Raw genomic sequence first — 27,675 nt, 5'->3', positions numbered from 1 at the left:
ATGTTAGAACGGAGCACTTTTCTAAGAGGATATCCCATGGCAACCAAACTGGCACAAGAATCGTTGCACACAAAAAAGCACACACTGACACACAACTAATACACACACACACACGCACAAAATACTGGAACACGGCAATCAACTCTTATTTGGTAGCCTCGGGCTCTCAGGGTGGTAAAGCGATAATCCTATCAAACAACAGGTCGAAGTTTATTATCTGCAGTTCAATACCAGCCACAGGAACACCAGGGCATAGAAGGCCCCTCCAGATACATAGAGAGAGAGAGAGAAAGGGAAACTTTTTGCCCTAGCCGGGACATTGGGTCAGTTTCTTTTGGTTCTTTTGTCAATGAATGCACTGGATAGTTGGCATAGCCTAACTGTTAAGACTTGTGGATACGTTTGAGTTCACCTCTAGCTGGTGGCATCTCCACTCACCTGACTGCAGAATAAAGACATCTCAGAGGTACAGTTTTTTTTTTTCCTTCTGTTATAGTGTGGTACAAATTTAATGAGCTGGGAACTCTGTTGTCTATTGATGCAAACCTTGTGCAATAAGTCTGTATTCAATTTCCTCTGTAGCTTGTAGCCACTTAAAAGCTGCTGAAGGATGCAGAGGAAATGTTGTAGATATTTCAAATATTCTGAGAGCCTGAAGCAAACTTGACTCACATTGAATTGCTTACTGTGAATTACCACGGTTTAATGATACTGTTTCCAAATGCATGATGACTTTTCTTTAAATGAAAACAATGAGGCATCTGAGGGTGGTTTTGTTATGCATTGGCATGCAGGTTGGAGACTTTCAAGGCAGTTAATCACAAATAAAGTTGATGAATTCAACACATTAGTAGGACATGGATAAGAATAAGTATCTCCATTAAGTCAATCTGATAATCAGCACGTCTGTCAGAAAAGTTAATGATTCTCTTGAACTGCCCTTTCTCTGTAGAAGGAACGTGGTTTAATTGGCTTTAAAGTGAAATTACAATGCTGACTAGAACAAGGGCATTTTATACAGTGGCTATATATACAAAAAAGCAGACATACAAAACATGTAGTTTTTATTTCTATATCTTGTATTGATCGCAAAAAAGTCGTGTTGCCAGTATATGAAATTGTAAATATTAACCTAATCAACCTATACACTCCTATGTAATCCTTGTACAAAACTATGAGCCTTTATTTTACTGTGTACATGAAAACATACATAGACTATTATTCTACACTATACAAATTGTGAATTTACAGTATATTTGTAAGTAATATTTCCTATACTTTTACAATTGTAATTTTTGACAACTGTCATCACAGTGAAGAATAGCAAGACATGATTGATGAAGCACCACTGTGCTGTGGAATCACAATGATTATCCACGTCTTCATCGCAATTATCTAATATATTTACACATTATCTTTAATAGTGTGATAGCATAACTATGTTATAACCCCATTTTTTTATATATATAAAACATATAATATTTCTGAACTATAATGTCCTACAACATTATGACTTGCATTTCTGATCAATGGTTTACTGCAGGAAAAAAAGATCTATTCTGCATTGATTTCACAGTAAAATTCTGAATGCAGTACACCGTGTGCAGAATTATTAGGCAAGTTGATTTTCTGATCATATTTTATTTCCAAGCGCAATTTACCAATTCCAAACCACATCAATCTTAATAACTTATATTAATTTTGTATGTAATCATTTATAAGTGATATATAATTTTTCATGAAGGCTGTAAATGAAAAACGCCTTATATTCAGGTGTGCAGAATTATTAGGCAGTTTTTGTATTACAGGCAAAATGATCCAAAAAAAGAGATTTAACTCAGACTGTAAAGTCAAAAATGATTAAATGTTCATGAGAAGGATTCTATTACTAATGCAATACTAGAAATTGCAAAGTTAAGGCATGACCAATGGACAGCAAAATGCTCATTGGGTCAACAAGGTCAGACAAAAACAGGTGGAGAGGAAAAGACACATGTTAACTGTGAAAGAATTAAGAATTAAGGTGAAGAATTAAACGTGAAACCATCAGGAACCCTTTATTCTCCAGCGCCACCATTTTTCAGAACAGCAACCTACCTGGAGTCTCCAGAAGTGCAAGGTGTCAGGAGACTTAGGTTGGGTAAAGAATCCTAAAAAGTGACCCCACAAGCTGAAGAATCGAGCCTGGTCTCATTAGAAAAAAAATACCAGTGGGAACGTTTTCACTAATTGCAAAATACGTACCAATACGTACATATCACTGCAGTTTCAATATGAAATGTCCACTGAGTGGCGCTATATGGTACATTTTTATGACGTTGGTTTTATACGTATCACCGCAGTTCTGATTTGAAATTTGTCTGGTGAGTGACGTTAAAAGTGTAACGCTCCAATACGTTTTAAAATAACATACCACTAACACTACACCTAAACCTACTCGATAGTGTTAACAAAAGCAAATGTGACATAAAAAGCATCCATAATCGTGTCGTTTTAGCTTGTTTTTCACCGGATTTGTACCCAAGGCTTCCTCGTTCTAAGTTCAACTCCGTACCGGCTGAGCTACCGAGCATGCTTATTATGTCAGAAAAGCGAAACATATGGAGCTGGTTAAGCAATGCAAAGTCAAAAATATATACGTTTACAAATCATGCACTTTGGTAAAAAGCGTTTTGAAGTCATAACATAATATTGTGCAAGGAAACATGAAAACAAGTTTTTATTAATCCATAATCTGACCTGTAATCATAACTGTAGCCTATATTGAAACGATTAAAAGCGCTTGCTGTTTTACTGCCTCTAGTGTTCTTTTCTGTTGGAAACTGCAGTGATATGTATGTATTGGTACGGATTTTTGCGACTCATGAAAACGTTCCCACATGTACGTCTTTCCATGAGACCAGGTTTCAGGCGGTTAGAAGAATCACAAGCAAAAAACCATGAATACTTGTTTCTTATAGGCTTTATAGGCAGACAGATTGAGAGTGACTCTTGAAGGACCAGCACCACATCTTCTTGTACCACTGTTAGAAAAATGTATCTTCCAGAATCTGGCAGTAAGGTGTGGGAGTTCATTTTTAGTCCATCTCCTACCCTGAAAAGTCTGTCTTGCAGATATAGAATAAAAATGATCTTCCAAACTTACTGCCACACTTAATTCTTCACCTTAATTCTTAATTCTTTTGCAGTTAACATGCGTTTTTGTCTGACCTGGCTGACCCAATGAGCATTTTGCTGTCCATTGGTCATACCTTAACTTTGCAATTCCTAGTATTGATTAGTATTGCATTCTCCTCATGAGCATTTAATAATTTTTGACTTTTCAGTCTGAGTTAAATCTCTTTTTTGGCTCATTTTGCCTGTAAAAGAAAACCTGCCTAATAATTATGCACACCTGAATATAAGGCGTTTTTCATTTCCAGCATTCATGAACAATTATATATCACTTGAATGATAAATGATTAAATACAAAATTAATAGTAATTATTAAGATTGATGTGATTTAAAATTGGTAAAATGTGCTTGGAAAAAAATATGATCAGAAAATCAACTTGCCTAATAATTATGCACACTGTGTATTACAGTTAAATATTTTAAAATCTTGACTTTTTTTTTTTTTTTTTTACAGTGTAACATAATTTTTCCCAGAAATCCCATTTGAAGTGTTGTGTTTGAACAAGCAAACGTTCAGAGTCAATAGCCCTGAACTCGACAACTCGATAATACAATACTGAGGTGGAGTATTACCTGATTGTGGTGTGACGGTGTTCTTGTGATGGGGAAGACTGGCCAGAGCACGGTGGACCTCAACTCACCCTCAGACGTGAAGCAGGCAGTCCCATTTGAGGACCTTCCTCACAACAGTGTTCCCGTAGAAGAGGAGAAGGAGAATAAAGTACCAGACAGAGGAACGTGGAAGGGAAAATTTGACTTTCTGCTGTCCTGTGTTGGATACGCCATTGGGCTGGGAAATGTGTGGAGGTTCCCATATCTTTGCGGAAAGAATGGTGGAGGTAAGAGAAGACTGACAAAGATATTACTGTTAGGCTGCTGAGAAGATATGCCTGGTTAGATCAGATTTTTGCCATGAAGGAAATAATCCTGGCAACATTCCTTTCAATCAATTAAATTTTAGGAGTAGGTTTAGGACTGGGGTTGGTTTGAACAACATTCTTGCCAATGAATCAATAACAGTAATTTGCCTCTGATGTACATAATGGTTAGTTTAAGTGTGGGATAGGAATAAGACTAAGTTTGACAAGAATATTGTGCCAGGACCAAGATATGTTGTTCATAGAGAAACATGTCCTACTTGGTAAATAAAAGCTCAAGACATTGATGCCATGACCCAGAAACAGTTTGAGTGAGAGTTGCAGAAACTAGATGGGCATGTGTAATTTACATTGTAGAATATCAACTCAGTCATCACTACTGAAAAGACCATGCAGTGTGTTTCCCAAAAGCAAGAAATGTTGTTCATAGAGAAAATGTTGTTCATAATGTTGTTCAACTATGGCTGCAAGTTTCGTTGTTAGTTCAATGTGTTTCCTGAAATCATAGTTCCAACAAACAAATTGGTTATAAACATAGTTTCTTGTTAGTATGGCGTGGAGATTATACTCTTGAGCAAAGTAAGGCACGCCCTGATATTGCTGAGTTAGATGCGTTCCTGGGTCAACATATTTTGTTGATCCTGGAACAACATTCTAGTCTGAAAATTTAGTCTTAACCCTATTCCCAACCCCTAAACCTAACCCTACTCATAAGTTATCCCAAAAATCAGAGGGAAATGATAGATGAATAACACTGATGTAGAAGCACCAATTCATGATTTTAAGCCTAAACTTGACATAATCTGTAAACTTGTCCCTTAAATCTGATTGGTTGATTTGAATGTTGTTCCAGGATCAACAAAAATGTTGACCCAGGAACATGTTGAACTCAGCAATATCAGGTTATGCCAAAGTAAGCAAGCTAATATGCAGTTCAAATTGTATCTTTCATTCTGTATATACAAATTTTTCATTTTACATATTTTATTTGTCAAATGAAAGTAGTGTTTTTGAAGAGTACACATTCGCTTTAGTACCCCGGGGAAATCTGAAGTAAGTATAAGCCCACAATTGAATCAAACATCTGGAAATTAAGCAAAACAACTGAGAACAAAAATAGAAAAAATCTGTTGTAGGAATAGTCCCCAAATGCCAAGTTTGATATTTACAGCAATAATTTGACATCAACTCGATTTCAAAAAGATAAAGTTGCAGAAGTTATTACTTCACTGCCTGTGTGTCATTGTTATTAATGCCAGTTCTATATTGTTAAACCAGTGTGGTTTGAAAAATGGGAAACAGTCCCATTTTCGGGAAACAGGTTAGTTAATTTCTCCATGGATCATGATAGCTAACAGTGAGTTATTTTGTTGTATGGGAAACGCATCTCTGCAGGGATGATCACTAGCATATGTTACATTTATGTGCTGGTCCTTACATTGGGATGTTGGTGTGCCTTGGTTCTCACCAGATTTTTTACTAGCTTGACCAGCAAGTCAACTAGCTTTAAGGTCATGACATTCTAGGACATATAATTAAGAGAAATGATTTCAAACAGTAGAGGATATATCCCAATGACTACTGTACCAACACCAAAATACATTTCAGTATACAAAAGATGATTGACCGAATGGCACATAGAATTGTCCTCCAGAATTTTTTTATTTTCTTCTAAATGCTAATCTAGAAACTCTAGTGAGGATACATTTGATGCGATTAAGAGATTTGCAGCATTAGGATTCTAGGCGCTATGTTTTAAAAGGGAAAATATAGATCAATCCAAAATGAATGTTTAATGGCAAATATGTTGAAGATTAGCAGACAGACTGTCGATTCAGTATGTGATATGCTGTTTCCTCTCAAAAGCAGTTTATCCAGCATACTGAAACCTCTCCTCCATTCTTTTCCATTAAAAAATGTGCTTTGCCTTGGAGGCTCTGATGAGACTGTTCATATGTCTAATGTGAGCAATCTCAGAATTCAGTAGAAGAGGTGGTGGGAGACCATATCAAATTTTGCTTAGATCTTAATGCAGATGTTTTGCAATTTCAAGACTACGGAGAAGTCAAGTCTGAAAAAAAGAAAAAGAAAAAAAAGAAAGAAAAATCTTTGAAAGTGAATTTTGTATTACTTTGTCTTTAGGAGCTTTTCTCATCCCCTACTTTACTACTCTGGTGTTTGCTGGTATCCCGCTGTTTCTGCTAGAGACGGCATTAGGACAATACACATCAGTAGGGGGGCTGGGAGTATGGAAATTAATACCCATGATGAAAGGTAAGAAATATTTACATACACACTAGCTATTTGGGGAGTTGTTACTGAGTAATATTGCCTCACTGTAAGTTTTGTACTGTCATCAAATTACAATCTGTTTGAGCAGCCTAACTGTGTTTTACATAACATCAAACCAATGACCAGTGGCGTGAGTTTAAGGTGGAACCACCTGTTTGTTCAACCATTGGGGTGTGTTTGAAACTTTTTTAGTCACTAAATTTGTAGTTCTATTTGGTGTCTCTAAAAATACAGAGGGGACCTATTATGAACTTTTTCAGCCTTGATTTTGTTTTTTGGGTCTACTAGAATAAGTTTTCATGCTTTAATATTCAAAGAACATTATTTTTAACATATTTTACATCATTGCAGCACCTCTCTTTCCAGTCTGACTGTAACGCTCTGTTTAGTTCTGGTCTCTAGGAAGCCCCTCCTTCCGAAAAAGTTGTCAATTGTTGCCAAAACTGTTATCAATTCTAGGAATGCATGAACTTGTAAGATTTACAAGAACGCATATTGAGAAATTGCCACTGGCTAAATTTCGAATTGCATACTAATCTTACTATTTCTGCAAACAGCAGTGTTATTTAATTTAAAAGCCACGTTTCCACTGCAGGAATTTTCCCCGGGAACTAGGAACTTGGTGTGTTTCGACCACAGGAACCAAGGTCTAAATGAAGTTCTGGGTAAAAAATTCCCCCTCTGAAAGTACTTGCTTGCTAGGTAGTTCTTTTTCAAAGTTCTGGAACTTCCCGGGGGTGGGGCTAGAGCGCTGAACATGCTGATTGGTTGAGTTCACGCAGCATTTTGATTGGTTGACTCCATGCAGCATTTCATTTCAACCATTGTTTTTTTAAAGTCTGTTGTGGTGCATGCAGAGTTGTTTGCTATTCGAATCAACAATGGAGTTTAAAACATACGACCAATGGACTGGGAAAAAAGTTCCTGGGACAAATTGTTCCGGGTAATTTCAGTGGAAACGCGGCTAAAGATAGTGGCTGCTGTTGTTGGTTGTGTCTAGATGACGTGTCTATGTTTCTCGGAAAGTCACACGCAACGTTCATAGGCCTACTACGGAAGAGGATTAGGGCCAAGCAATAATAAAAAAATAAAACCATCTCGAGATTAAAGTTGTTAAATTTCGAGAAAAAACTCGTAAAATTTCGAGAAAAAAGTCAAGATAAAATGTTGAGAATAAACTCGTTAAATTACGATAAAAAAGTCGTTAAATTACGAGAACAAATTTGTTAAATTATGAGAAAAATGTCGTTAAATTTCGAGAAAAAAGTCGAGATAAAATGTTGAGAATAAAGTAATTAAATTATAAGAAAAATGTTGTTAAATTACGAGAACAAATTCGTTAAATTACGAATCCTATCCTTCAAATGCTTATGCAAAAAGGTCAGCCGCAAAAATAACCCTGTCCACACCTTTTCAGCACTAATTTTTTACTGTGTGGCTTTAGTAAATCTTCACAGTAATTTTGTAATGCCAAAAGAGGGTTTGCGCTGGTGTAAACTGTAAGTAAATCTGACCCAATGTGTCTTGGCATGAATTTTTTTTTTTTTTTTTTGGTATTTGTGGTTTATTATCTGAGGTTTCACTAATAAGCTCCTCTTGTGTCAGGTGTGGGTCTGGCTGCTGTGGTTTTGTCTTTTTGGCTCAACATCTATTATATCATCATCATTGCCTGGGCTCTCTACTACCTCTTCAGCTCTTTCAAAGCAGTGAGTGACTATCAAAAAGCACAAATACACCAATATGCATTCTCATACTCTCTTTCTCTCTCTCTCTCTCTCTCTCTCTCTCTCTCTCTGTTCTTTAAAAACCATTCAAAATGCTCCAACAACATGTTCAATCAGTTCATTGCATCGGAATGTATAAAATATAGAATAATAAAAAGTAAGTAATAACAATTTGTCAAATGATTTCATTAGTGATTCATATTATGAATATGTGCCATGCTTAATATTGTGTGGTGTTTACAGAATGACTGACTGTAATTTGTATTGTCCTACAATAACTCAGCCTTAAAAATGGTTCATCAACAATTTGCATAAGAATCATATTTGTTTTATGATATCCTTTGATCTCTAAATTATAACTTGAACACTTAATGAAATAGGCTATCACAAAGATTTCTTCATTGCAGTCATTGGATTAAAAGTTTTTGTGGTGTTAATTTTCACCATCCGTGTCTTTATCTGCCCCTGTGAATTCAGCTACACTTGTCTTGAATTTTCACAGACTTCTCAGAATTGTTCCTTCTTTCAAGTTCTCTCTTCCTCCCTTTTCTCTGTATCTCTCTCCGCCTCCTTGACCCCCTTAAGCTCTCAGTGGCTCTGTCTTTGCTCTAGAGAGTGTTTTAAAGGCTCCACAGAAATAATAACTGCCTCTGTTTTGTGGAAATCGAAGTGCAGTTTCTGCCATGGGAATAAGAGCTTGTCTCTAAAGCAGTGCGAATGGGGAAAAAACAGGCCTTTGTTTTCTGAATGCATTGTGCTATTTTTTTTTCATTTGTCATTTATTGCTTTACTCGTTTTGCTTTATTCTTTAACTGGTATAGTAATGTTTGCCAAAGCTACTACTGCTCATACTTGGATACTTGAACAAACCTCAAATACAAATACAAATACAAATACAAATACAAATAGTAGTAGTAATAATAATAATAATAATAATGTCTGGTGGACTGAAATGGGTGGAAAAAATCCAGTAGGCTTACATAGGAGGAGTGACCCATAACCACATTGAAATTCACCTAGCAACAACCAAGAACACCTAAGAGACCAAAATGGCATGTGGCGTTAATAAACTACTCTGGAGTGCGTTTCCTGAAAGCATCGTTAGTCAACTATGGTTGCAAGTCCCATTAAACTCTACTGGTAACAATGGAACTTGCGACCATAGTTTGCTTTGGGAAACGCACCCCTGAGCAATAGCATAACAACGCCCTGGTAACCACCTTAAACCCTAGCAACCACATAGTAACCAAATGAAAAACAACTTCTTAGCAAATACATAACAACATACACCACTCAGATTACCATAGCAACTACATACTATAGCAATGGTTTGGTAACCACCAAGAAAACCTTAGCATTGTGAAAGAGTTTTGCACAGGCAAAGACCAGTCACATTTTCTTTCGAAACTGTAAAATTCTATTTTCACGGACTATCATTGTGAAAAAGAAGAACGCTTACTTAGCATACTTTTAAAAAGATTATTATCTTATTGGAACTTATTCTTATCTTACTAAATAATATAGGCTACTTTAAAAGATTATACTTAAGTGCAAACTCAATGTAATGTTTTCAGACAGTTATTTTCATGTTAACTGCAACTAAATAAAAATTTATTATCATTTATTTATCGTTTTATATTAAATACAGTTAGCTGAACCACTTAAGTTAACTAAGTACATTTTTACATGTAATTTCATAATTCTATTGTCTTGAAATACAGTTAAAGTGATATCAAATGTACTGACAAGAATTTATGGTATACTTTTAGTATGCCATTATTAGTGTACATTTTATTGGTAAAATGTAAAATTTTATTACATTGGTATCATCAAAGACCATAGAATAACACAAGACGTGTCACTCGTATTGTTTTGACGCGTAAAGCGCAATATGGCGGAATAAGTCCCGCCTTCTAAATAAGAGCCAATCGCCGACTGGTAAAGTCATCACGTCACTGCAGCGGCCGTTAGAAGCACCGGTTTCTATAGAATTTATGGTATACTTTTAGTATGCCATTATTAGTGTACATTTTAAAAATTAAGTATGCTTAAGTGGTCATTTATTTAATTAATATTATATTTTGAATACTCTCTTAATACCCATGGGTTCTTAATAACCATTTTAAAACTCTCTCTCTTTAGGAGTTACCATGGCAAACTTGTGATAACCCTTGGAACACTGATCGCTGCTTTTCTAACTACAGTCTGTTGGACACCACCAACCTGACCAGTGCCGTCACTGAGTTCTGGGAGTGAGTCAACACAGTAGTGATATTAACACGTTTGTAAAAAGTTTAATGAAGTTGTATTGTAAGTTATCTGATCAAATAATTATTTTCCTGTCGAGCTGTGCTTAGTGGTTAGTATGTGCTTGGGTGTGTGGAGAGTTTGTATCAGACTTTTTCTGATCGAGAATCATTTACTTGTTTTGGTATCATCAAAGACCATAGAATAACACAAGACGTGTCACTCGTATTGTTTTGACGCGTAAAGCGCAATATGGCGGAATAAGTCCCGCCTTCTAAATAAGAGCCAATCGCCGACTGGTAAAGTCATCACGTCACTGCAGCGGCCGTTAGAAGCACCGGTTTCTATAGAAACAGTCAGACGCGCGCCTCCGAAATGAGGCACAAGAGACGCGCATGTAGGTCTGCATATGCGCATTAGCTTGATCCAGCATAAAAATACAGGGTTTTTGTCATGATTCGAGCGTTTGGAAAAAAAAAATTATGAGACAGTTGTTGTCAGATTTCATTGGTGATTTCAAATATGAAATTTAATCGAAAGCTTGGCAAACAGCTTTGGAGCTGCATGATGCCCGAGAGAGAGGCGTTTCAAAAATGGCCGCCGAGTGAAATGACTTGCCTTAAAGGGACTTTGGTATCATTTACTTGACCTAAACCTATATGACTTTCATCTGTGGAACACAATAAGTAGATTAATATTCACAATCACACTGATCTTTTCTACATTATGAAGAAGTCTTGATCTCCTCCACAGCACTTATAATCTTATGTTTGGTCTTGTACAAGTAGGCCTATACACAAATTTGATTGGTTACTATATGTCATGCCCAAGAATGAGTTGAAGTTTGGAATCATTGACATTAAACCCTGAAGTGTATGTTTGAATGTGTGCAATTTTTAAACTGTTTCTTTAACTACTTATTTCTTTTCTGCTCAAGACATTGACCGACAAAAGCATAATCAAACTAACTAACAGATATTTGTTATAGGAGGAACATGCACCAGTTAACAAATGGTTTGGAGGAACCAGGGGAATTGCGCTGGCCGTTGGTTGGAACTTTGGCGTTGTCTTGGATTCTTGTCTATTTCTCAATCTGGAAAGGCGTGGAGTGGACGGGGAAGGTGTGATATTCTTTCTATTCCTCATAAAACAACCCAGAATGTTGTATTTCCTGCCTCTTACCTATCCTCACCCCCTTTGTACATACTTGCCTTCCCTTTCATCCCATTTATTCATATGCTTGCTTTTGGTTTCTTCTTTTTCTTCAATTTCAGGGCAATCTCATATGAAAGCTTAATTGATCAAAGATTTTTTCTCAAAGCCCAGTAGACTTCATGGAGTTTTAAATTTGTTTTATGTCATTTTGTTATTTATTTCTACAGATCTATAGGAGAACTAAAAAAAAGTCTTGGAAGCATTTGATGAGAAATCTTTGAGTTCAGATCTCTGACTATTAATTGCAGACTTTCCTCAGGAAAAAGAAGCAGGAATCTCCAATGAGGGAACTCAGTTTGATCTCATTACTTTCTAAAAGATGTCTTTATTTTGCATATTATACATTCTTGTTGCATGTCCATTTTGTAACATAAGTGTAGCAGAAATTGCACAATTTAAGCACTATGATGAGTAGCCAAAGGACATGTCTTGACATCAAATTGTAAGCAATTTTAATTATTATTATTTATTTTGTTTCCTGGAGAGAAGGGAAAATTGCTTTCTTTATCTGCCCTTTCTCTGAGGATAATTGAATTTTAATGTGATCTCTGCTCTGGGGAAGAAGAAATACATTTTCCGGCATGCTATAACCTTGATGGACATCACTAATTAAGGACAATCATTATCCTACACAGCAAAAACTTGTTCTTTACCCATCATCAAACAGAAGCCAGCGAAAGCATTACACTAATAAGTTAATAATGTTGTCCTCTACACCTACTTTAAATTATTCACTCTACAACGCTCTCGCTCTCTCTCTCTCTCCCTATTTATCTCTCGTCCTCCTTAGGTGGTGTATTTCTCAGCCACATATCCCTACTTCATGCTCTTTATTCTGTTTTTCCGTGGAGTCACTCTCCCTGGGGCGATAGATGGTGTTCGCTTTTATATCACCCCGGACTTCAACAAGCTTTTAAAATCTGAGGTAAAATTCTGAAATGTATTTTATATTTGAAATGATATTTGATATATTAAATTATGAAATCTTGAATTTGAGTACTTAAAACATATGTACATCATTTCAGAACATTCATGTTTAAAAGTGCTGGGGAATAACATTTTTTTCAGCAGCTTGACAGTAGCTGATTTCACAAGACCATGTTCATATTCATATATTCACATTTTTCAATAAGGATAGATACTAAATTGAACAATACTGACAAATTATGGTGATCTAAGACATAAACCCCTTTATGTTATAACACCCGTGGGAAAAAGACTTTTAATTACTATAATAAAATGAATTGTTATGGAAATTATATGACATAACAGAGAAGAGAATTACATTTAAAATAACTGAATGTAGTGTTTTCGGGTACACTTCACTTAATTATATGTTCATTGTAATTAAATGAAAATATATTGTATTTTAAATTTATATTAAATGCAATTAGGTGAACTTTAGAGTGCTTTTTGACCCAATTAAATAGGACTTAAGTAGGACTTATTATATGGAATTTCATAATTATGTCCATAGTCTTTGAAATATAGTTAAACAGTGTTCTGCCAAATGTACTGACAAGCATTTATGGAATTATAAATTAAAAAGTATAATGTTATTACTATTGAACTTGTGTATAACTTATAACTTATACACAGCTTGTGTATAACCTCCCAATAAGAGGTGTACGTTACAGGCTGACAAACAGATGGATATTTAGACGGATAAAAATTTTTCCAATACAAAATTTAATCCAAGCAGGCAATAATCCAAAACAGGGCAGAGAAACACGTAAACGTATACGAGAATGTATGTGAGAGTACAACTTAAAGGGTTAGTTCACCCAAAAATTATGTCATTTATTACTCACCCTTATGCCGTTCCACATCCGTAAGACCTTCGTTCATCTTCAGAATGCAAAATAAATTTATTTTGTTGAAATCCGATGGCTCAGTGAGGCCTGCATAGCCATAAAGGTACTAAAAACATATTTAAATCAGTTCTTTTGAGTACAGTGGTTCAATATTAATATTATCAAGTGACGAGAATATTTTTGGTGCGCCAAAAAAACAAAATAACGACTTATATAGTGATGGCTGATTTCAAAACACTGCTTCAGGAAGCTTCGGAGCGTTATGAATCAGCATGTCAAATCAGCGGTTCGGAGCGCCAAAGTCACATGATTTCAGCAGTCTGGTGGTTTGACATGTGATCCGAATCATGATTCGACATGCTGATTCATAAAGCTCCAAAGCACAGTCTCAAGAGCATGGAAGAGATTCCAAGAGACAGGCAGTTACTCTAGGAGAGCTGGACAGGGCCGTAGAAGGTCCTTAACCCATCAGCAGGATCGGTATCTGCTCCTTTGTGCAAGGAGGAACAGGATGAGCATTGCCAGAGCCCTACAAAATGACCTCCAGCAGGCCACTGGTGTGAATGTCTCTGGTGGCCTGAGGGCCCGACGTCCTCTAAGTGGGCCTTGTGCTCACTGCCCGGCACTGTGGAGCTCGATTGGCATTTGCCATTAAACACCAGAATTGGCAGGTCCGCCACTGGCGCCTTGTGCTTTTCACAGATGAGAGCATGTTCACCCTGAGCAAGTGACAGACATGAAAGGGTCTGGAGAAGCCGTGAAGAACGTTATGCTGCCTGTAACATCATTCAGCATGACCGGTTTGGTGGTGGGTCAGTGGGCATATCCATGGAAGGATGCACAGACCTCTACAGGCTAGACAATGGCACCCTGACTGCCATTAGGTATCAGGATGAAATCTCTGAACCCATTGTCAGACTCTACGCTGGTGCAGTGGGTCCTGGGATCCTCCTGGTGCACGGCAATGCTCGCCTCATGTGGTGAGAGTATGCAGGCAGTTCCTGGAGGATGAAGGAATTGATACCATTAAATGGCCCCACTCTCGCCTGACCTAAATCCAATAGAACACCTCTGGGACATTATGTTTCGGTCCATCCGACGCCACCAGGTTGCACCTTAGATTGTCCAGGAGCTCAGTGATGCCCTGGTCCAGATCTGAAATACCCCAGAAATACCCCAGGATACCATCCGTCATCTCATTAGGAGCATGCCTCGACGTTGTCAGGCATGCATACAAGCATGTGGGGGCCATACAAACTACTGAGTACCATTTTGAGTTGCTGTAGTGAAATTTCAGCGAAATGGACTAGACTGCTGCATATTTTTTTCACTTTGATTTACAGGGTGTCTTTGAATTCAGTCCTCTCTGTAGGTTGATAATTTTCATTTCCATCAAACGATGTGGAATCCTTTCGTTCCAAACACATTACCCAGTTCATATGAGTATAGCATGATCATGATATCCAGCATGATATTTTTCCCCATTGAGATCTGATGTGTTTTCAAAGTGTTCCTTTTGAGCAGTGTATATAGTTTCCTCATGGATGGAGCTCTAGAATTGAAAATGGTCTCTACCACCTCGGTGGAGATTTGCTGCATTTCGGAACTGATCCCCTTCAGAGGCCAGATCCACAGCTTCCACATCTCTGTCCAGGGGTGAAATATTGTGCCCCCGGCCTGTGTTAGAAGGTCCCTACTGACTGGAATTTCCCAAGGGAGACCATCTAATAGGCCTGACAAGTCTGAAAACCATAACGGGCTGGCCAGAACGGGGCTACCAAAAGAAGTTACACTTGTCCTGGCGCACTCTTTCTAGAACTCCCGGGAGCAGAGCGATTGGGGGAAAAGCATACAGACATAGCCTCGGCCATGTCAGTACCATAGCATCCAGCCCCAGAGGAGCAGGATAAGTAAGGGAGAACCACAGCAGACAATGAGTCGTCTCTCGAGACTGAACCTCCTCCAAATTAACTCCACCATCTCGGGGCGGAGTCTCCATTCCTCGGGCCTCAGCCCCTGCCTCAACAGTACGTTTGCTCCCAAATTCAGGTGCCCAGGAATGTACAGTGCTCTGAGAGACAACAGTTTTTCCTGATGTGCCAGTTTGCATAGAGGGCGAGACCTCAGACCCACTTGATGGTTGATATAAGAGATCACCGACGTAAGGTCAGCCTGGAATGCTTGTAAAATGCATTGGTATGTAAACAACCATGACCTGCTGCCATGTACGCCTTGCTAACCAGTGAAAAAGTCATGCGACAAGGCTTGATGGGCAACGTTGTGTCTTTATGGGACGATGCAGCATCAGGGGAGAGGTAAGCAGCAAGTGACTCTTCAACCATTGGCATTGTCCCATAGCCATTCTCCTTAAGCTCCACGATCAAAGAATAATGATGGACCGTGGGACTAGATAGGCAGGAGGAGAATGGCTTCTTCCATGATCTCCACACCTCAGTGTGGAGATCAGAAAGAAATGGTAAGCGCCGACATATAGGTTGTGGCTGTGACTGCAGGAAGTGCTCATCCAGCTTACTTTTCCTAAACATTTTCCTCTCGGCTGGCCATTCAATATTTAATTTGGACACAGCATGAGAAACAACCTCCATGAGCTCCTCGTACCACGGGTATATGGCTGGTGAATCACCAATATCACCCGCATCAATGCTTGGAACATCTAGCTCCTCAGAACTAGACAATCCCAAAATAATGCTCTCACTTGGGGCAGAAGAAGCTGCAGAGCGGGCTTCCGTATCCCGAGCTTGAGAAAAGGAACCAGGGGGTGAGGGCTGAGAAGGGGCTGCAGCCATTTCAAACCCCTCCACTAGTTCCATCTGCAAACCCATCGAAGGAAGCTGCCGCTCTGCCTCGGCAGAAGCGGGACCGATCCATGGGGAATGTGAGCCTGGCTACTCTCTTCAAACACGGCCAGGCGAGAGTGGGGCGTTCTGAGAGGGAGCGCCTCACACTGTATACAGCCAGCTCCCTCAAGAGCTGAATGTGCATGCTCCACTCCCAGACAGCACACACACAGATTGTGTGTGTCCCCACCCGTGATGTAATGAGGGCTGGGATGCACACACACTCTGAATTGCTGCTTATTCGCCATTTGTATATATATATTGTTACTTGTTACTTGACAAGTTACACTTTAACTGTATTTAAAGAAATAAGTGTATTTAAGTGCAGTTTACAGAAATATGCTGTTTTGCTAAATGATTAGAAAATGCATGTTACTAACAAAAATAGTAATATGCATTAACAGTTCTGATACTATTAATATTTTCTCAATTTTAATTTCTTCTCAGGTGTGGTTAGATGCTGCCACTCAGATCTTCTTCTCTTATGGTCTGGGTTTAGGTTCTCTCATTGCTCTGGGCAGTTACAACTCCTTCAACAATAATGTCTACAAGTAAGAACTATTAGTCTCTGTCCAAATGTACAGAAATTATTTACATACTGAATGGTGTGTACTTGTCACACAATCTGATGTGCAGAATTGCCTTTTCTTTTTTACCTGACTTTTGTTCCTTCTATAGAGATTCTATCATTGTGTGCTGTATAAACTCCTGCACCAGTATGTTTGCGGGGATTGTCATATTTTCCATTGTGGGCTTTATGTCACACATCACAAAGAGACCCATTGAAGAACTGGCTGCTTCAGGTCATTATGTCTCTTATACATTTTCAATTAAATTATTGCAAACCTTTGTGAAAAAAACATACACTTTAGCATTCTTTTTAAATAGAGTTGTTTAAAAGTGTTGAAACTGTAAAAAAAAAATACACTTAAGTGGGAATTGAATGTAATTTTTTCGGGTAACTTAATTGTATGTTGATTGCAATTAAATTAAAAGTATGTAGTTTAAATTTATAATTAATGCAATTAGCTAAAATTTACAGTGATTTATTTATTTTAATTTTTTTTATTTTTACCATTTAAGTACATATTTACAGTATATGTAATTTCCAAATTCCAAATTCTATTGTATTTAAAATAGGATGACAAACATTTCTGGTACATTAAAATATACTTGTCATTTCTGTTAACACTTGTATGTCATGCATTTACATATATTTGTAATTACACATTTGTAATTATGAAGCTGCAAATTGAAGTTAGGATTAGGTTTATATTTAAAACATATATTAACTTTAAATGTAATATTAAATAACACTGCAGTTAAAATTATAATCAAGTAAACATTTACATGTGGTTTAGTATGTTAGTCAGACAAAAACAGAAAGAAGGAAGCGAGTCTCAATACCAGATTGACCTCCAGGGTTTAACAACAGGGGCAGACCAGGCCAAAACAACAAACAAAACAATCTTTTATAAACAAAATTACCTCAACATAAAATAAAGAAAACAAAATACAGCGTAACTTACCTACCTCCCTTAACCATAAACAAAGTGAAAACAAGATACAAATAAATTGCCGTCAAAACCCCTACATCCCTTAAGTATTTAGAGGACTATTTACAGAAGTATTTACAGAGTCTAACGGCAAATCATTCCTTTGTATATTTAAGCTTTCAGTCTTCTTCAGTTTATGTTCTTGTGTTAACATTTATGAATTGTGTTTTATTGCCTGAGTTCTCTACGTGTTTATTAAAAGTAGTATATCTTTGTTCATTCTGCATCATGCAACTTCTTTTGGATCTTTATACAAGCAAACCCTGACAATTATACAATATTTCATTAATATATTATCTACAAGTACATTTTTGTAAAATATCCTTTTAAGACTTGAAGTACAAGTGCACATACAATGAATTTTTTTTTTTTTTTATTATTATTTTTTTTTTTTACAAAATGAGCTACTGCAGTAACATGACTTCTGTCAGGACCACTATCATCTAAATATGATTGATAATTGCATAGATTTTGTATTGGGGGTATGGTTCTGTTCTGGGCAAGAACTCCCTGTGCATCCATGCAGCCTAGCATGGATAAAAGCAGCAATAACCCCCCTAGGGTAAATAGAGCAGAACCAACATATAATTAATATCAGTAATTTAACACATATTTCAAGAATTAGTCTGATTCAGGGGAATCATAAGGCCAATCCTGACTGAAGAGAGGAGGAGCTGGTGATGGAGGAGGGTAATTAGCTCCTGAGAATGCAATAGCTGCTGATAATACTGAGGAGCTTATATGTGGATGCTGTGATATTGGCGTTGTATACCTATAGGTAGACATGAGTCACCTGGGAGTCAGCTGATGCGAGCTTGACTGAAGTGACCTGCCAGAACTGATGCTAACGCTTGATTTTTGGAGGGGTTTTTTTTGTTAAGTTTGAAATGGTGAAATTGGCCTCATCATTACACTTATGCTGTTTGATGCATGGTTTGTGGTTCAACATCAGGTCCTGGTTTGGCATTTCTGGCCTATCCACAAGCCGTCACACAGCTTCCCATGTCTTCACTCTGGGCTATTCTCTTCTTCTCAATGCTCATGATGCTGGGATTGGACAGTCAGGTACCACACACACACACACAAGTTTGTTTTGCTATCTTAGTGGGGTCTCTCCATAGGCGTAATGGTTTTTATACCCTACCCCTATCCCTAAACCTAACCATCACAGGAAACATTCTGCATTTTTACATTTTCAAAAAAACATCTTTTAGTATGTTTATTAATCCATTTCCCTCGTGGGGACCGCTGGCTGGACCCCACAATGTAGGTGATCTCAGGTTTTTATTACATCGTGGGGCCATTTGGTCCCCACGATGTAATATAAACAAGAACACACACACACACACACACACACACACACACACACACACACAGACACACACACACACACACGATATAGGTGATTCTTATTTGAGAAAATCAGCTGAGAAAATGTGATTTGAGTTATTATTATTTTACAATCTATTTGATGAATTTAAATAATTTATTATTTGTAGTAGTTGACATTATTCCACAGACACTTTCGCTGGAGCTTAAGGTGTATTAAACCCACAATACTACATTTAGCAGCATTGCACCATTATTCTTCCATAGATTTCAGAGCTTAAAGGATTTGTTCACTTTCACTGAAGGTCAAAATTACAGTTTCAGTGCAGCTTCAAAAGGCTTTTAAGGGTCTTATCTAGTGATATGATCGGTCAACGATCGGTCAAAAAATATAAATGTACATGCTTTATATAAACAAATGATCGCCTTCCAAGTGGTTCCGCCAAAACCGCACTTTTGTATTCTTCAAAAAACTTCCGCTGAATGTCCTCCGCCTTCCCTATTCTACTTACGGAACAAACGCAGACCCAGTTCCATTTTTTCCCTTAATTTAAAAAATAATAAAAAATAAAATAAAACCTTAATTTCTTTTCGACTGAAGAAAAAAGGACATGGACATCTTGGATGACATGGGGGTGAGTAAATTATCAGGAAAATTTGATTTGAAAGTGAACTAATCCTTTAATGATTTTTTTAATGATTAAAACTAAACAATTTATAAATTATTCATGTGGTGTTACTTTAGTTTTGTTGTGTTAGGTGTGTGAAAGTTATGCCAAAGAAGATCACAAGAGAATTCAGCACATGAAAATGAGTCTCTTCACATAGCCATTTTAGCTATATTGTTAGATAACATATAGAAACATAAAATATAGCAACAATTATATTTTCATGTTTACTTGTAAATAAAGTTATAAGTAAGTTTAAAGTTACTCTAAAAGCTTTGCTGCAGAAATTCAGTCCATAAGATATACATGTTTTTATTTCCAAGTTCTGAACTAACTTATTACTAAAAAATACTAATAATTTAATTTATAATCTAGATGTATAATATGTAATTTATGAAGTGAAACTGCTCAAAAATGGTTTCCAATACTATTTATAAAAGTTTCTTATAATCAACTGTCAACCATCATTAAAGCACTGTTTCAGTGCATGACATGAGTGAAATAATGTGTACATGCACACTTGTCTGTGATAGTTTTGTACAGTGGAAGGCTTCATAACAGCTCTAATGGATGAATATCCCACAGTCCTGAGGAAGAGAAAGAAACTCTTCATCCTCATTGTCTGCATTGTATCCTTTATCATCGGCTTCTCCAACATCACCCAGGTACAGATGAACGCCCGAAAACTTCTGTTTTATTACTGTTTTATAACTGACTGTTCTCTTCAGCACCCAACTGTAAGTTTGGCTCTTATAGTAATGAGTGTGTTCTTTTTTAGGGTGGCTTATACGTGTTCAAATTGTTTGACTACTATTCGGCCAGTGGAATGTGTCTTCTGTTCTTGGTCTTCTTTGAGACAATCTCCATTTCTTGGTTTTACGGTACATCTCCTATAAACAGACTGCACAGGATTGAGACAGTTTTAGTCATAAGTGATGGAAAGTTTCTTAAAAATGAACAGTTCAAGCTAACCTCTGTACAATATGTTAAAAGGATATTCTGGGTTAAATAGAGTCTAAGCTCAAGGTGCGGTCACATTTATCATTGTTTGGTGACTTTTCATGGGCATTTCAATTGCGATTGGGAATTTCACATGAGGGCGACAGATTTCCCAAAGTAGATTTTGCAATGGATTCAAGTTGATCATGCAGATTTGCCACACTGACCACCAGAAAGCTGCTTGATTTGAAAGTGGCTTTTGTGTAAGCAGTGCTTCATACATCATAGCACTATTGATTGACCCTTTTTGCTTGCAAATTTTCACCAAAATTCTGCTAATATGACTACACCTTCAGTTTGGAATAAAAAGGAGTAGTCTTTACATATGTGTACAATAATTGTTAAAATTTTCTGTATGAAGTTATATCTTTTGATGTATTGATTTCCATTGCAAGTGCATTATTGCAAATACTCTTTAAATTTATAAACTTAAGATGCAAGCTAAAATGACTTGAGAATCCTTGACAGTACCTGGGAACAGGAGGGAGTCATATATGAAAGTTTATAGGCTATAGGTCCCTGAACCCTTATACATACATATATGCATCTCTTCTCTCTCTTTAGGAGCAGATAAATTTTATAAAAATATTGAAGAAATGATTGGTTATCGGCCTTGCGGCTTTTGGAAACAATGCTGGATTTACTTTACTCCAATAATTTGTTTGGTAAGTACTTCACTTGCAACATCTCTGATATGATTTCAAAGTTGAACTACTTTAAACTAGACATGGTTGCAACTGAAAGATGGTGTGTTCACACTTGTTATTTGGTTCTCTTGGTTCTTTTGGTCTGGACCAAAAAAAAAAAAAAAAAGAATAAAAGAATTTAGTCCTGGTTTGCTTAGCGTTCACACTGTTATTTTTAACACCGAGCTTAAAGATACCAAAAAACAAACAAACAAAAAAACGCTTTTATGTTTTCAAACCAAACATGCCAAGTGTGAACACACACCCTAATTTTATCTTTTCATTAAACTTTATGATGAATTGAGTACCTTTATTATCCAGTTAAATGCTCATGTCCTTAATGAACTGAGGATTAATTTGACTTCTGTGTTTCGTGATTGTAGGGTGTTTTCACATTTAGTGCCATAGAAATGACTCCTCTGACATTAGGGAAGTATGTGTACCCAGCCTGGGGACAGGGCATCGGCTGGCTAATGTCCCTTTCCTCCATGATTCTGGTACCCGGATATATCATCTATATGTTCTTCACGACCAAAGGCAGCATCCGACAGGCAAGAACTCTGATGGATTTAGTGCACTCTCAGATAAAAATGTATAAAACTTGTATGTTTTGGAGTACAGTTTATTAGGGAAAACTTTGTACCTTATTTAGCCATAAAAGTTTACTGAAGTGCCTCTTACCCAAAGTAAGTTGCATTCTGTCCTTGAACCATTTTGCGTATGCGTCCTGCAGTCGGTACAGTGGAAAGCTAACAGGTTAAGGCTACATACAGTATTACTACTACATCACCTTTTAGGGGTTGATAAGGTACAAAGTTGTACTGCCCCAGTGAGAATATGTTGTACCCCTAAAGGTACATTATTTATTTATTTAGTAGTGTTCAATTTATAGTGGCCTTCTTTGCCAACAGCTTCCAAATGTACTTCCTTCCCCTTCCTTTCCTGCTTCCGTCTGAATTCAAAGCTTTTGATCTTACAAACTTCCTTCCAAACAGGCAACTTCTGAACTTCCAAATGCATTTTCTTTTTTATCGACCCCCTTCCCTACTTCCTTCAAAACTTCCTTACTTCCAAGCAAACAAACTTCTGCATAATTAAAAAGACATACTTCTTCCTAAACTTCCTTCCTTCTTTCCTACTTCCTTCAGAATAAATTTGCAGTCAAATCTTTCCCTTCAAACTCGCAGAGTTCCTGTCTTTTTTCCTTCTGATCTTCCAAACAAACTTCAGAACTTCCAAATATACTCCCAAATGAACTTCCTTTCCACTAAACTTCTTTCCTCTGTTCTTTCTTGTCTTTCCAAACAAACTTGCGGTCACACTTATAGTTTAAGTCCAATTCTCACCATTAACTACAACTTTTGCCTAAATAAACTCCTAATTACAGCTTATTAATAGTTAGTAAGGTAGTTGTTAAGTTTAGGCATTAAGTAGGATTAAGGGATGTAGAATATGGTCATGCAGAATAAGACATTAATTATATGTGCATTATAAGTAATAATAAAGAGCCAATATCCTAGTAATATGCATGCTAATAAGCAACTACTTAATAGTGAGAACTGGGGCCGGTTGCACCAGCTGTGCGCAAGTTACAACGTAGACTAGTTTTGACGTAAATGGGCACTAAGTTACAACTACTAAATATTTTTGTGTTGCACCATTAAACTTAGTTGAAGCGTAACTCTACGTATACACTAAATATTTACGGAAGCCTCCTATCAGGAGTAACGGTTGGAATAAAATAGCAGACTGACTGAACTGCATCAGTAAGCTCTTGTTTTACCTGACAGACTTCATTCTTTACACATATATGATGCTGCTGACATTTACATTCTCTTACATTGTAAGAGAGAGAATATCATGTGAAAAGATTACTTTGTTAGCCACTCTTCAACACGAACGCGTTAAACAGTGCGCCGCTGTGTGCATCAGTCCTATCACTCCATGTTGGGTCAAATAAAATCAGTCATAATCAATAAATGTCATTTCTTATGTTTTTTTTTTTTTGTGTGTGTTGTTGTTGTTTCAGTATTTATTAATTGATCCTTATTAATTTCGTTTCAAATACAGTTTCTGAATGCTATTTACATATAAAAACATTTATGATTAAGTAGTAGGGTATTATATTTAATGGGAACTTATTTTTACTGTTAGCTACGTGAGGCAAAATAAGTCAGAATGAAGGATAAACTGAAATTCACAGAATTTCAACAACTTCTGCTCCTGTATTTGAAGGATCACTGAGGGTAAACGTCATATTATGCGACTATGCATTACTTTACGGAGACCTTACGAGCTACTAGCTACGTTCTGCCTTAAGAACAAATGGTGCAACCGAATAAAGTACAGAGTTAGTTACAAACTAGCTAGTAGTTACTAAGCTACTAGTGTGGACTTTACATTCCAATTTAAGAAAGAACTTACGAACAGCTGGTGCAACCCTACCCTGGACCCTAACTTGCTAACTAGCTTACTTCACTCTGAACTTTAAAGGTGCCCTAGATTCAAAAATTGAATTTACCTTGGCATAGTTAAATAACAAGAGTTCAGTACATGGCAAAGACATACAGTGAGTCTCAAACTCCATTGTTTCCTCCTTCTTATATAAATCTCATTTGTTTAAAAGACCTCTGAAGAACAGGCGAATCTCAACATAACACTGACTGTTACATAACAGTCGGGGTGTACGCCCCCAATATTTGCATATGCCAGCCCATGTTCCCAACATTATGAAAGGCATTAGACAAGGGCGTCTGGATGTGCACAGCTGAATCAACAGACTAGGTAAGCAAGCAAGGACAATAGCAAAAAATGGCAGATGGAGCAATAATAACTGACATGATCCATGATTACATTATATTTTTAGTGATATCTGTAAATTGTCTTTCCAAATGTTTTGTTAGCATGTTGCTAATGTACTGTTAAATGTGGTTAAAGTTACCATCGTTTCTTACTGTATTCACAGAGACAAGAGCTGTCGCTATTTTCATTTTTAAACACTTGCAGTCTGTATAATTCATAAACACAACTTCATTCTTTATAAATCTCTCCAACAGTGTAGCATTAGCCGTTAGCCACGGAGCATAGCCTCAAACTCATTCAGAATCTATGTAAACATCAAAATAAACACTGTACTTACGCGATTAGACATGCTGCATGACGAACACTTTGTAAAGATCCATTTTGAGGGTTATATTAGCTGTTTGAACTTTTTTTTTATGTTGTTTAAGGCAAGCGTGAGCTCTTGGGGTGTGGAGCACCAGATTTAAAGGGCCACACACGCTGAATCGGCTCATTTCTAATTATGCCCCAAAATAGGCAGTTAAAAAAATGAATTAAAAAAAAAATCTATGGGGTATTTTGAGCTGAAACTTCACAGACACATTCTTTGGACACCTTAGACTTATATTACATCTTTTTAAAAAAAAGTTCTAGGGCACCTTTAATATCTTTCCTCTGAACCTCAAAAAAAAATAAAAAAAAAATAAAAAAATAAATAAATAAAAATCCTTCCTTTCTACAAATTCAACTATTTTATTTTTCTTTAGCAAAGCACAATAATTATTTTTTTTTTTTCCCCTTCTCAGCGCTGGCACAAGATGACTAAACCAACAGAGCTTACAATCTCGGACACAAATGATCTCACACAACAATCCTCACATACAGGAAGTATGGATGAAGCTTCAGTCTGACATCATTTCCTCTTTCCTGTACAATGGTCATTAAACCTATGGCAAAATAACTATTCCTCCATTACATTTTTTTTTTTGTTTGTTTCTGTTGGAGAAACTACAACAGATTGAAACGGACTACACACATGTTCATCTGTTTTTCTTCGATTTCTTTCTCTACATCCCTCTCTTGTATCATGTAATATGAGGAGGCTGCAGTCTGTCTTCAGTGGAGAAAGCAATTTCAGTGACTATCAGTATAAAACTAGAAATAATCCAGGCAGTTTGTAGGCCATTGAAAAGGCCTACGTAACCATTGCATTCCTGTTATTTACAGTTCAATTTCTCACAGTATTTACCTCAAGTTGACGAGTGAATGCAAGTGTTTAGTGTTCTGTTTCTCTTGGTTTCAGCATATATTGTAATATTATACTCATTTTGAAGGCTATGTATGATTATCCTTGTCACAATGTATTGAACTATATTAACTACAGGAGATCCATTTGTATTTTTGAAAGAAGTGGAATAACAGAATGAAAATGATACAAAGTAGTTGAAACATAACAAATATACACTAACTTTTTTTTTTTATCAACATTAAGATTTTAGGTTCAAATTTATATGAATGTATAAGGGAGAGTGTTTATCTCAGGCCCCGTAACTGTCCACCATTCATTTTTTCACCATTTTGATAACCTTTTACCTTTACAAGCTCATTTTATACGGTGTTGCTGTGTGGCAAATTTTGCAGTAAACCTAGTCCCTCAGTTAATATCACGTGATAAAGGCTGCATGCATAATAATTAGAAAAGTATTAGCTTCTGTTTAAAATGGATTCAGATGGAGAGTTGTATGCCATACTGCCAAGATATGTCAACTTTACAAAACTATTTAAGGTTAAGGTCTAATGAAACCTATTTGAGATATACAGTAAAATAGACTGAAAATGTATTAATTGACAGCTAATTAAATTAGTTTGAAAAACTTAACTCAAAAATAAGTTAGAGTTTTGTTCGCAACATTATGATTTGTTCATGTAAAAGGTAATTTTCTCATCTGATTCATTCTTAAAACTGCTCCTTCAACAGGTTTTACATCATAAAATGTCTTTTGTGTGAACCTTGAAGATTTGCTGGGTTTTGTGCATCAGTTGTGAGATGGCATTATTGTTTTAATCAAATGAAAAACAAAAGGAAAACAATGCATGGCTTGCGCAATCTTTTTGTTACATTAAAGCTAAGTTCACCATTTCCATTACAGCATTCATGTTACAGTGTAGTAAGTACTAAGTGATGCTAATGAACATACTTATAACTTTTTTTGAGCATGCTTGTAAATACATGTTGTTAGTATTATTACTATTGTAATTAATTGTATTTACATATAATATGTGTAGCATACACTGTAATAGACAATATGCTGGAGTAGAAAACATATTTAATTTGAAAAAATGAAAACAAGGCTAAGAGAAATAGAACAATCTGTACAATCCATTCAACTGTCAATCATTTAGGGTACGTTAACACGACAGCGATGTACTAAAAACAGAAACGTTTTTCCTTTGCATTTTTCATGTACAGGGGACAAAGTCAAAATGATCCCTGTTAACACGGATCCGTGAAAACAAGTAAAATCGTCATATAATATATGTGTAACAGAAGCTAGTAATAGCTGTGTGGGTAAACCTCACTCCCCTGGCCACATAAGGCACACTAGCAACTAAAGTCTTGCAGTCTTTAGCATCCTTGTTAGCGCACCCGCCTCCCATGCTGGAGACACCGGCTCAAATCCTGCTCAGAGTGGGTCGAGTTGGACCAGTTCCTTTGGTGCCATGACCCGGACTGGAGTGCGGTTTTAGGGGGGTGAGTGTAACAGAAGCATGACCTTAAAGCCTCCATGAAATGGCTTGATGTTTTTCCTGTTGAAACCCGAAGTTTGGGCGGGACATATCGAAGGGCTCATAGCTTTCATAGACATGAATAAAACACTGATTTCATTTTCATTTGAAGTCTTTAACACTGTACAGGATATTGAATTTATTCAATACTGTCTCTTTTTCATTTTTCGTCAAATTAAATACAGCATCTGTTCTGATCTGAGGTCTATGTGAAGTGTTACCAAAGGTACAAAGAGAACTTTTATTGTGATGACTGTATTTGTTTTTATTGTCATTTGCTGATTAATTTCAAATTCAATAAAGGCAAAAACAGAACTGAAGTTAGTGATTAAAAAAAACAAAACAAAACAACATCAGTAATTAAACAGTAAGAATGTCTTGAGAGGGAACTATTGTCTTACTTTATTCTCGCATACATACATTAACAATCCAGTAGAGCACATCAGCAGTATAAATGCCAAAAGCAATATGCACAGTGATATTTTATTACTGCCTTCCATTTTAGCAGCAGCTCTGACAGAAAAAATAAACATTATTAGTTAGCTGACCTCTGTTAGTAACCGTTGACCTGTGCTGATCCATGCCTCTGCATTACAGTTGCAAAAAGGCGCCATCATTTGCTGATACAACAAACCACTCATGTCAGTCTGAAAAGGACAGTAAAGAA

General features: G+C 36.7%; 1 protein-coding gene across 1 annotated transcript; it reads left to right on the top strand.

The window, feature by feature from the left end:
- Positions 1-27,323, top strand: slc6a1l (solute carrier family 6 member 1, like). Its single transcript, XM_048156404.1, has 15 exons — positions 1-466; positions 3,629-4,013; positions 6,195-6,326; positions 7,950-8,050; positions 10,211-10,320; positions 11,304-11,436; positions 12,321-12,455; positions 16,650-16,753; positions 16,881-17,005; positions 18,711-18,823; positions 20,289-20,420; positions 20,534-20,636; positions 21,319-21,419; positions 21,824-21,991; positions 25,028-27,323. The coding sequence occupies exons 2-15, from the start codon at positions 3,776-3,778 to the stop codon at positions 25,130-25,132; spliced, it is 1,800 nt and encodes a 599-aa protein (XP_048012361.1). The 5' UTR covers positions 1-466; positions 3,629-3,775; the 3' UTR covers positions 25,133-27,323.
- Positions 27,324-27,675: the final 352 nt, after the last annotated feature.

This window comes from Megalobrama amblycephala, linkage group LG14 (genome assembly GCF_018812025.1).
Source record: "Megalobrama amblycephala isolate DHTTF-2021 linkage group LG14, ASM1881202v1, whole genome shotgun sequence".
Lineage (NCBI taxonomy): Eukaryota > Metazoa > Chordata > Actinopteri > Cypriniformes > Xenocyprididae > Megalobrama > Megalobrama amblycephala.
Note: the sequence above shows the minus strand (reverse complement) of the source record. Positions and strands in the feature narration are given on the sequence as shown.

What these genes read in the sequence shown, in the direction of transcription:
- slc6a1l (XM_048156404.1), top strand. Translation starts at nt 3,776, where the DNA reads ATGGGGAAGACTGGCCAGAGCACGGTGGACCTCAACTCACCCTCAGAC. An exon ending in TTGCGGAAAGAATGGTGGAG is followed by an intron (nt 4,014 to 6,194) that starts GTAAGAGAAGAC and finishes CTTTGTCTTTAG; the next exon opens with GAGCTTTTCTCATCCCCTAC. An exon ending in GCTTCTCCAACATCACCCAG is followed by an intron (nt 20,421 to 20,533) that starts GTACAGATGAAC and finishes GTTCTTTTTTAG; the next exon opens with GGTGGCTTATACGTGTTCAA.